At 49.3% G+C, this 11364-nt stretch overlaps 1 protein-coding gene across 1 annotated transcript; it reads left to right on the top strand.

The window, feature by feature from the left end:
• The first annotated feature begins 2043 nt into the window (after nucleotides 1-2043).
• On the top strand, nucleotides 2044-11328 carry VSX1 (visual system homeobox 1). The gene is made up of 5 exons (XM_084777967.1): nucleotides 2044-4184; nucleotides 6455-6533; nucleotides 6789-6912; nucleotides 8612-8789; nucleotides 10063-11328. Exons 1-5 carry the CDS (start codon nucleotides 3755-3757, stop codon nucleotides 10353-10355), a joined length of 1104 nt encoding a protein of 367 aa, XP_084634093.1. The 5' UTR covers nucleotides 2044-3754; the 3' UTR covers nucleotides 10356-11328.
• The last annotated feature ends 36 nt before the right edge of the window (nucleotides 11329-11364 follow it).

Below are 11364 nucleotides of genomic sequence, written 5' to 3'. Positions count from 1 at the left end.
TAGTGCAAGGGTTCATGGAAGGAGTCTAAGTGGGCACCAGTGATCTGGGGAGGAGGAAGCAGTGTGGAGTGCGATCATGAACGAGGATTGGTGAGTACTGGGGAGAGTCCTACCAGGACCTTGCAGTGCAGAGTAGAGTGCACTGTACATATTTGTGGTGGAACTGAGCGTGCATAATTTACTTCCGTTGTTCTGTGATCCAGGGTTTTTCAAGACCTGCTAATTCCTGTCACATGTGGCTAGCTGGCAATTCGGAGCCAATAGAATCCCCAGGAAAAGATGTGCAGCTAGGGGTGGGCATGGGAAACTAGGAGGAGGACAGGCAGGCCAAGGAAAGGGGTAGGAAGAGGAAAAACAGCTCCCTTACAACTTTCTTCTTGTTGTTGTTGTTCGATTGGTTTTGTTTTGAGATAGTTTTTTTTTACTCTGCAGCAGGGGTGACCTGCTGGCCTCCAGTGAGTGGATATTTTCCTGTCTCAGCATCCTAAGTACTGGAGTTACAGGGGCTCTAATAACATTTAACAAGGGGCAGAAAAGCAACTGTGAGACTTTATGTAGCCAGCCAGGCCAGCAGCAGTTCTGAAAAAAGATGAAGAGCAGTCTCTGTGGCCCGGCCCCAGTTGGACAGGCCCCAGCCTGGTTCTGTGAAAGGCTGCAGTGCACCTAAACTGGACCAACTGGAGAAGTGGTGGCCTGGCACATTTGTGGTTGGCAACAGACAGGGTCTTGAAACCTTCCCTGAAAATAATGAGAGGAGAAACTTTGATTAGTTAAATCCCAGATAATCCTGGCTGATGAAGATCTGAACTCCTTAATGGATTTAGGGTTCCACAGAGGGGGGCAGAGGCAGCAGACACTGTCCCTAGATCTGCACTTGGCGAGAGGAGGCCGAGAAGAGTCCACACCAGGCTGCTAAAGCACCATAGTGAGGTGCAAACCTCCCAGCCAATGTCTTTATCTGCCTGGGGGTGGGGTGTGGGTGGTCTCAGAGGCAGCTCCAGCTCCAGCTTCCCGTTAGTCTCTTAACACAATGGAAGTATTCAAGGACTCTGAAGCACTTCCCTCTCTCCTGCTCCTGGGTCTCCATTCCCCTGGTGCTAGGTATTGGACTTGCTGCAGCAAGGGGGTGTGTGTGTGAGGTGGAGGGGGCAGTGCAGCGGCACAGTGTTCCATAGTAGAAAGGGGACCATGAGAGCCAGTCAGCTCCCCCTTACTTATTGCCTATGGTAAAGGGGCTTGTGTTTGCTGGGAGTATGCTTGTGAAAACTGAAGGAAAGCTTGAGAGGGTGGGTTCTCTCCTTCCACTAGGTGGGTTCTGGGCCCCTTGGGTAATCTGGTTTGGTGGAAAAACCTGCCTATCCTCCTCCTGGACTGTGTGTATTTTTGTTAAGCCTGCCCACGGTTTTAACTCTCCTAGTTCACAGCTGCCTCCCCTCCTCTCTTCCGCCACCCCCACGCCTCAGCTGCACATCTTTTCCATCCCCCACGAGAGGATTCTTTGACATCACTTTCCCTTACCAGAAAGGTGCCTAAAGATGCAGCTCTCTTGCCAGAGTCCCTGCAGGCTTCACCCATCCTGCCAGTTGGGCAGCAGGGACTTAGGCTTATGTTTGGGACTAGCAGGGCCCCTTAGGCCCTCAGAGTCCTACCCTTCCTCAGTCAGGCTCTGTCTCACTTTCCCTTTTTTTTTTCACTCCTTGTTCCTTGAGACATGTTGATTTGAGTGACTTCTCATCCACTATTTGGATTTATTTGGTAAGGTCTTCCCCAGGAGGTTGGAAACAGATCTGTCCTGGGCTGTCCCCACCAGCCGAGGCCAGGCAACTCCTCCCATCCTCAACCTCTTGGTTGATTTGTATCTCAGACTTGGGGTGTGGGGAGTTTGTCATCTGTGTGACCCTCCACCTCTTAGGGCAGAACCTAGGAGAGGTGAGCCTTGGGTGACCTCTGAGATCTGGACCTTGGCTGCAGGCCTGTGCAAGGTCTCTGGTGCCTAGTACTTGCAGGTGATCCCCCCCCCCCCCCCCCCCCCCCCCGGCTAAATCACCTACCCAGGCAACAGACTACAAAAGAATGCACTTCTGAGGGTCTTTCTTAACTTCGAGCCCACGAGCCCAGGAGCCCACGAGCCCACGACTTCGGATCTACAAAGGATCACAGCCGCTAGCTGGCAAGGTTTGGGCAACATTCCAGGCAGAGCTGAAAAGTGGGGGTGGGCCCCACTCACTCACCTCTCTCTCGAGCAATTCAAAGATTCAACAAACAATTATCCTGAAGAAAAGTTACTGGTTTGCTAATCCGGCAGAACAGCTTGGAGGGGAGATTTGGGTCTTCCTTTAATAATGGAAAGTTAATTCGTAGCCTCTTGTTGTCTTTCTTAGAGCCCGGTGTTTAATCCTCTGGCTTAGTGGTGGCGCCCCTCAAACAGAGGAGACAGCAAAGGAGACGCGCCCTGCAGGGCTCTGACCCCGTCCCCCGTGGAGGGAGCCGAGCCACGTCCCTGTAGGTCTCCACAGCCGGCGGGGTTTGGAAACCAGGAGATTTTGAGAAACATAAGAGAGCTGGGTCCTAAAAGAGGACCTGGGCTGGAGATAGAGACAGAGTGGCTTGACCACGATTTTTTTTCCCTCAAAATTTATTTATTTTTACTTTATGTGCATTGGCGTTTGCCTTTATGTCTGTCGGCTGTTGCGTCTTCTGCCAACTGGAGTTACAGACAGTTGTGAGCCGCTCTGTGGGTGCTGGGAATTGAACCCGGGTCCACTGGAAGCGCAGTTGGTGCTCTTAACTGCTGAGGCATTTCTCCAGCTCCCAGCCACAGGCTTTAATTTCCTCCAATTTCAACAAACACAAAATCCCCGTGTGCCAATCAGGTTGTCTTTGAATAATTGTAAAGTGGGGTAGTAATTTGTTAGTCTCAGTGAGGAGCCCCAATAAATGTCCTGTTTATTCCACGCCCTGACCCCATTTAGGATGGCTGAATCGAATACCGCTACACCAGTATATTAAAACAATGTCCATTGCTTAAGTGAAATTAAAATTTCACTGGACTATGTGTATTTTTGTTCAGCCTGCCCATGGTTTTAGCCCTCCTAGTTCACATCTGCCTCCCCTACTCTCTCCTGCCCCTTTCGTAGCTCCTCTAAATTTGCGAACATGTCGCATTTTATTATTGCCAGCCCTTAAAGATTTAGCGAGGGGAGGGACTGGCTGGAGTGCCCGGAGGTGGCTTAAACAGAAAATGGCAACTTCTTTCCTCCAGGAATTTTCAGACTGGGCGCTGGTTTGGATGGTAATGAGGGGAAGGTGGTTCGGAACCGGCCTAGATCTTACAGGGCTGTTGGGCATGTGAGAAGGTTTTGGAAGGCCAAGGGTGTCCAGAAGGGAGACTTGTGTGGCACTTGTGGGGTTCATAGGGACGGGCAGACAACACAGCCCACGTTGCTCACTTTTCCTCTCCTTCCAGAGAATGGGGGTGGGGTGGGTAAGGGACATCTGGAGATAGAAAAGAGGTGACTAGGAGGTCCGCAGCTGGGAGGCCAGCAAACGACTCAGGGGAGGGGAGATGGTGGCGTCTGAGGCTCGCTGGTGGGAGCCTGGATGCGTCTGCTCCCTGCTGATTGGCGTCTTCTAGGCCGTCTAGGTCTCACTGACAGCCTCTCCAGCATAAAAGGGGTCTCCTGAGCTAGCATACTCTGCACAGGTGACCAGGAAGGACTCAACTCCCCTCTTCTGGCCTGAAGGGCTAAGAAGCATGACTGGACGGGACGCGCTTTCGGATGGACGCTCCAGGAGTAGAGCCTTGGCGCCAGGCTGTCGTCCCACCGGCTCTCGCCCTCGAAGCTTCGCCATCAACGACCTGCTGGGGTTGGAGGCTGACCTGCCGACTCCGGAGGGGCCCGGGCTAGGATCCAGCTGTGAAGCTTCAGCAGAGGCCACGGAGCCCCGGCCGGCACTCTGCGGCTCCTGCCCCCCACGCGGGGCTTTCCCGCTGGGGCTGGGTCTCCTCTGCGGCTTCGGGGCACAGCCCCCGTCTGCGGCTGCTGCTCGGGCGCGCTGCTTGCTCCTCGCCGATCTGCGGCTTCTGCCGCCCGCGGGACCAGAGCTTGCGGCCGCCCAAACCCGCGCCCGCCCGCCGCCTGAGCTCGCCGGCCAGCTGCGCAGCGAGAGTGTCTTCACGTCGGGTAATTAGTCAACGCTTCCCGCCCCCAATCCTTGGAAGGTCCAGAAGCACCTGGGTAACGCTTGGTCGCCCTTCCAGACACCCCAGACCTCGGAAGGCTGGGATCCCAGAAAGGTTTCTGTCCCGACAGATCCACTGAACCTTCTGCCGTTGCTGGTTTCTAAACCGCAGCTTCTCTTCCTAGTCCTATTCCCGCAGGCGGTGGGGACAGCCACCAAGGGTTCCGTTGGATCCTGTGACCAAACCCGCCAGTCCTTCTCTCTGAGCGCTTAGGTTAGGGTCTTTGGGTGCCGAGTGATTCGAGTAGACTGGGTTCCGTCTTGTATTCCTAAAGCCGGATCGACAGAACTGACTGGTAGCTTAAGAGGGCTAGTGCTGAGAAGGGAGTTCCGGCTCTCTGTCTCTGTCTCTGTCTCTGTCTCTGTCTCTGTCTCTGTCTCTGTCTCTGTCTCTGTCTCTGTCTCTGTCTCTGTCTCTGTCTCTGTCTCTGTCTCTGTCTCTGTCTCTGTCTCTCTGTCTGTGTCTGTCTGTCTGTCTGTCTGTCTGTCTCTCTCTCTCTCTCTCTCTCTCTCTCTCTCTCTCTCTCTCTCTCTCTCTCTCTCGTGAGAGACGCATCGCCTACTTTATTGTAGTTAGACTCACGTTTTGTTCGGAGTCCACCTATTTTTCTCGGGGGCTGTGGGTGGGTTGGTGTCTTGGTGGATTATGAAGAAAAAGAAGGAAGCAAAGACATTCCACTCCACAGGGCAAGAAACTGAGAGGTCGGGGGTGTGAGACCGAGGGGAGAGAGTTATGCAAAAACAAACAAACAAACGAAAGCGGATCCAAAGAAACTCTGTTCCGCAGAGCGTCTGGCTGGGATGCCCGAGTGGAATCTGATAAGCGATGTGGCCCTGGGCCGGGCTCTCAGCGGGAAACCTAATTTATCTTAGTAGGATGAAATGAAACCCTCTATTTGTTGTATCATTAAAACCCAAACAGCTGTCTTCATGGGATAGCTTCTTTCTTCTCCGAATATTAATAAAAGGAAAGGTAAAATGCAAGCGAATTTTCTTCTGCCAGGGCATTTCCTGCAGAAACAGCATCGTATGACTGGTGAGAAATTCTGTCGCCTTAAAAAAAAAAGAAAAAAAAAGAAAAAAGAAAGAGCAGAAAAGAAATAGTTGCCATTCATTTAAATACTGGGTTATAAACCCGATATATGCTACTATTACCATTTCCATGAATCAATATAAAACTATTTTACTTTGGGGGGCATTAATTCTCCCAGACTCATGGAGTATTTCATACCTGCTGCAAGTCTCAGTAGCCACGTCTTCACTCCACGTATCCAAAGGCTTCAGGACGCTCCACACATAGAATGTTATAATCCAAGTGTGCCATTTTGTGGTGATGTCATTGTTACAGAAACAAAACTGGCATCCTTTCATTGCTTTTGTCTTTACTCATTTAAAAAATATCGGGAGTGGGGGCAATTCTACTTTTGAATGATAAATCTGATAATAGTTTGGCTTCCAGCTCTCCTTACTCTGAGATCTTTTGTATGTTCAATACGGGTAGAGAACCAAATAGTTGAATGGTGGTGTTACCAGGGGAATCTATACATCGCTGGACATGTGGGTCATGGATGCATAAGCTTCCTGGACCGTGTGGTGCATCAGGGTGGGGTGAGTTCTGACAAAGATTCTGAGGTCAAAATCCTGCCTCTTGGAAAGGTCTGCATGGACATGAAGGGTAGGGGGAGGCAGCTGGAGCAGGTTGATCCATCAGGTGTGGAACTCTGGTTAGGAAAAGGCAGGAAGCAGCCAGCTAGTACAGGTTTTCCAGAATGTGAAACCTGGATCTCAACCTCACCACTGCAACTTGACCTGTGTGATCTGGCAGGGCAATCATACCAGCTACCTTTGTCTTTTTATTTATGAAAAATAATTGAAATAATGTAGGTAGTGTCCGGAGATGCTATCTTTGATTGTGCGTGTCACTTAGTACATTCTTTTTGTTTGTTTGTTTGTTTGTTTTGGTTTTTCAAGACAGGGTTTCTCTGTGTAGCCTTGGCTGCCCTGGACTCGCTTTGTAGACCAGGCTGGCCTCGAACTCACAGTGATCCGCCTGCCTCTGCCTCCCAGGTGCTGGGATTAAAGGTGTGTGCCACCACACCCGGCTCACTAAGTATATTCTCAACAGACACACAACATTAACCCTCACATTAAAATGCCTAAAATATAGCAAAAACTTTCACATTTTCAGAGAGTCGTCTTCTTACGCCAACAGATGGAGACAGTCCATCTGAAGAAAAGAGTGTCCTGAAGATGTCCCCTACCCTGGGCAAGAGGAAGAAGCGGAGGCACAGGTATGGGTCCGTGCTGTCTTTGCCCGTGTCTCCTAGGTGGACACACTACTGTCTCTGAGAATAGCATCTGAGAACGTACAGAAGGCCCAGCATCCACTGGTGGGCAGTGAGAACCACGTATAGCTATTTTCAAAGATGACGTGTAACTCTCCGGAGCCTACAGGGAAATCTGTACACCTTTAAAGACATGATTCTGTAGTTTGTAAATGGGTTTTATCCTTCTGGCATTCCTCATGTGTTTTTCTGGCTCTACAGGACAGTTTTCACTGCTCATCAGCTAGAAGAGCTGGAGAAGGCATTTGGCGAGGCCCACTACCCTGACGTGTACGCGCGGGAAATGCTGGCCATGAAAACAGAGCTCCCTGAAGACCGAATACAGGTGCCCAGTGGTGTCCTTTCTCTCTCCCCCAAATACTGCAGAGAACTTGCCATTTCTGCACACAGTGAGCAGCCCACAGGCACTCAGAAGAGCCCAGTGCAGCCCTCCTCACTCGAGAACTGAGAATGAGGCTCTCTTTAGCCTCCATCTCTCTCTCTCTCTCTCTCTCTCTCTCTCTCTCTCTCTCTCTCTCTCTCATCATTATCTGTAGCCTAGCCTCAAATATCACACCATTGTGGGCCATCAAGATGGCCTGCTAGCTTAAGGCTTCTGACACTAAAGTGACTTACTTACACCTGAGTTGGATCCCTGGGACCCACTTGATAGGAGAGTACTAATACTTGCAAATTGTTCTCTGACCTCCATGTATGTGCTGTGGCACACCAATTTCTACCCTCATTCACAAAATGAGTGCCACAATGCCACAATGAAAATAATGTTTTAAAAATCACACACTAAAGCTGGGTAGAGGGCACATCTTTAATCCTAGCACAGCCAGAGGCAGGTGGATCTCTGAATTCAAAGCCAGTCTGATCTACCGAGTGAGTTCCAGGACAGCCAGGGCTACACAGAGAAACCCTGTCTTGAAAAAAACAAAATAAGCTGAGCATGGTGGCGCATGCCTTTAATCCCAGCACTCAGAAGGAAGAGGCAGGTGGATCGCTGTGAGTTCGAGGCCAGCCTGGTCTACAACGTGAGCCCAGGACAGCCAAGGCTACACAGAGAAACCCTGTCTCAGAAAAACAAACAACAAACAAAAAAGAAAGAAAGAAAAAACAAAATAAATAAATAAATCACACACTTAGACAGGCACAGTGATGCATGCCTGTAATCTCAGCACTTGGGGAGAAAGAGGCAGGTGGATCTCTGTGAATTTGAGGCCAGCCTGGTCTACAAATCGAGTCCAGGACACCAAGGCTACACAGAAAAACTCTATATCAGAGGCAAAAAAAAAAAAAAAAAAAAAAAAAAAATCACATATTTGTATGTTATACTAGAAACTGCATGAAGATGTATTAGCAAACATGTTTAGCTCTCTCATCTTCAGTTCTTAAAGAAATTACCATACACAGCTTGAGTAGGTGGTCACACTGTGTTGCTGCCAGTGGCTCGCTGCTCTAAACTTCCGGATATCTTGTCACTTGTTTAATGTATTTTCCTTCAAGAGAAATAGCCCCAATCCATCAGTCTGAGACTTGAAGGGGCCATTGCCCCTGTGGACTTTCTAAACAGAAAACCCAGGGAATGCTGTAGCAGCCCCTTTACACACTGCAGGAAAGGGTCCTTTTTATTATTATTATTATTATTTTATTTTTTTAGATTTATTAAGTAACTGTTTTGCCTGCATGTATTTCTGCATGAGGGTACCAGATCTCATTATAGATGGTTGTGAGCCACCATGTGGTTGCTGGGTATCGAACTCAGGACCTTTGGAAGAGCAGGCAGTGCTCTTAACCTTTGAGCCATCTCTCCAGCCCCAAAGGGTCCTTTTTTATCCCTTGTTCTTGCCTCCTGACTCAGCTCCAGGATGCTGAGTCCCTGCAGGTTTGGAGGGTGCTGCCCCGCTGGCCTGCCGGCCTGTGGATGGAGATGGACCCTGTGTACACTCAGAGTCCTGCAGCGCATGGCTTTCCTCCAGGCATCCCTTTTCATAGTGTCGTTCCTTGAGCTCCTTGGCTTTCCCTCTGTCTCTAACCAGGTCTGGTTCCAGAACCGGAGGGCCAAATGGCGTAAGCGAGAGAAACGCTGGGGCGGCAGCAGCGTGATGGCAGAGTACGGGCTCTATGGGGCCATGGTGCGCCACTGCATCCCGCTGCCGGACTCTGTGCTCAACTCTGCGGACAGCCTACAGGGCTCCTGCGCACCCTGGCTTCTGGGTAAGCTGGGTGGCTGAGAGCAAGATCAGAGAGTGGGCGGGATTCTCACCTCTGATTTGTAGAGCAAAGAGGTCTCAGGTTTGCCAGTTTGGACTCTCGATTTCTCTTTAATTCTGAGCCTTAATTTCCATTGGAACTGTGGAGGCCATGTGTGATAAAATTCCCTTAAGCTGTTCACATTGGTAAACATGTATTCAAAATACGTGAGTGGACAGATAGACTTGCATTGTGTGTGACACATATTTTCAAAGCGGTGAATACTACTAGAAAGTTTAGAAGCCATATGGTTTAGCGTGGGGATGTTAATAGGGCTGTGGAGGGCACAGAGAATCCAGAGCATTTCACTCTATGTGCAGGGATGATTTAACAAATGTGCCTTAGAGTGCTTCCTACCTGTCACTGCTATTTGGGTTCAGAGTTTGCAGGCTTGGGTCGCAAGATGGTCACTCTCAGTGAATTAGCCAGGTGGATCACAGTGGGATTTTTAAGCTGGGGAGAGTTCAACAAAGAGTTTTTCTGCCAGGTGCTGTGCTGAGAACGGGAGATGGCCATGGCTAATACAGTCTGGACTTTGCCTGAGGACTGAAGAGATTAGAGAGAAGTGGGGGTGGACAGCCGAACCCAAGTCCTCTGAAATCACACCAATGGGGGTGCCTGCTGGCGTCTGTGGGACCGCAGTCACATGAGAAAGCTTTGAACCAGAGTCACTTTGTTATCTAAACAAATGTGAAATCACTGTGTCACCCAGCATAGCAGTTCTGCAGGAGTGACAGCTGACAAATAGGCCTTTGTGAGCCCTAATGAGTTAGCTATCTTGCTGCTGTCCTTTAGGCCCCAGAGGAACGCTGACAAAGAAACTTCTAGAGAGAGCAAAAGGAACAGTGAGGAGGAAGGAAGATACTTGGTTGTTGAATTTAAAAATCTTTTTGAGCCTGGTTTGGAGGCACACACCTTTGATCCAAATACCGCAGAGGGAAAAGCAGGTGAATCTCTATGTGTTTCAGGTCAGCCTGGTCTGTATATTGAGATCTAAGACAGTCAGGACTACATAGAGAGACCGTGTCTCAAAAACCACAAAAACTGGGGCTGGAGGTTAAGAGCACTGTCTGTTCTTCCAAAGGTCCTGAGTTCAAATCCCAGCAACCGAATGTTTGTTCACAACCATCTTCTGTTATGCATTTATACATACTGTATAAATAATAAATAAATCTTTTTTAAAAACACAAAAACAAAACCAATTTTGTTGCTGTTGTTTTCTTTTTACTTTATGCAGGGATGCATAAAAAGTCTACAGAGACGAGAAAGACAGAAAGCGAAGAGAAGCTGGCAAGACTCTGGGTCTTTGACCATCTCAAGGAAGGTGCTAATGAGGCTCAGGACGGGCCTGAGAGAGGTCCGGAGAAACCGAGCCTGAGCCCTGAGGATAGCTTGGAAGGAGTGGCCATTGACCTGTCCAGCTCTTCCAGGCAGGAGACAAAGAAAATGCCCCTGGAGTCCAGTGCTCAGAGATGTTCTCACATCCCAGGGCTGCGGGAGCTCCAGCCCCCAAAGAAGGGAGCCTCCTGAGACTGACAGATTGCTCCCCGAAAGTCAGAAGTGAGCATATCTCTCACATGCGTTTTCCCAGGAGACACAAATAGTCCAAGACAAACACCTTGGGTTAGATTTTCTTCCGGAAACATCTGGATCAGAGGCAGCACTACGCTGTTGCGTGAATGATGAGGTAGGGAAGGTCCATTTGATTCCAGAGTGGGGAACGTTCTGCAACCTCTCGAACCAGTCGGCTTGGTCCGAACACCCGTTTCTTCTTTGTAGACTTTGAGCAGGGAGGAGTTGAAGTTCAAAGGTAATTTTAAGGACACGGTATCATGTAGCTCAGCTGACAGTACACACGAAGGCCTGGATTCAATCCCTGGCACCACATAGACCAGACATGGTGGCACACTCCCGTAATCTAGCACTCAGCAGGTGGAGACGAGATCAGAGATGTTCAAGACCATCCCAGTTTGAGGAGGACCTCAGGGGGGCCGGGGGAGACTTCGTCACTAAATTAGAACATTTGGTTTTCTTGAGTCAGGGTCTTGCTGTGCCCCTCAGGCTAGCCTCAATTTCATGGTCTCCTGCCTTAGTCACTCCAGAGCTGGGGTTATAGGTTTTACATTCCTAGGAGAAGCTTCTCAGCAAATGAATGAATGAATGAATGAATGAACGAACGCTCTATTAACTCCCCTTGAGCTGGGTCTTGGACATTCTTGGTTTTTCATGGTAGGTGGTAATTATATGTTCTGAATCACTTGATAGACCTTGAATATTCGATGTATAAATAGCAAAGAAAGCTATACTCCCCTCCTCTTCTGAAGTCATTTGGAGCCATGGTTAAGCAATGGTTAAACATCTGGAGATTGTCTGAAGGTCAGACCCACCTTCGTGGTCCTCTTGATTTTATGTTTAAAAGCACTTTAGTGACTTGGATTCATGAATGTTTCCTTTCCTGTACTTCATTTGCAGTTTATTTATTATTTAAAAATAAATGTGTAATGCCGGGTGTAGTGGCACACACCTTTAATCCCAGCAC

The sequence above is a fragment of the Acomys minous genome, assembly GCF_964271855.1.
Source record: "Acomys minous genome assembly, chromosome: 3".
In the NCBI taxonomy this organism is placed as follows: domain Eukaryota; kingdom Metazoa; phylum Chordata; class Mammalia; order Rodentia; family Muridae; genus Acomys; species Acomys minous.
Note: the sequence above shows the minus strand (reverse complement) of the source record. Positions and strands in the feature narration are given on the sequence as shown.

Bases quoted from the DNA above. Each gene is read 5' to 3' on its own strand.
- VSX1 (XM_084777967.1), top strand. From the start codon at position 3,755: ATGACTGGACGGGACGCGCTTTCGGATGGACGCTCCAGGAGTAGAGCC. The intron at 6,534-6,788 runs GTATGGGTCCGT...CTGGCTCTACAG, and splicing joins AGGAAGAAGCGGAGGCACAG to GACAGTTTTCACTGCTCATC. The intron at 6,913-8,611 runs GTGCCCAGTGGT...GTCTCTAACCAG, and splicing joins TCCCTGAAGACCGAATACAG to GTCTGGTTCCAGAACCGGAG.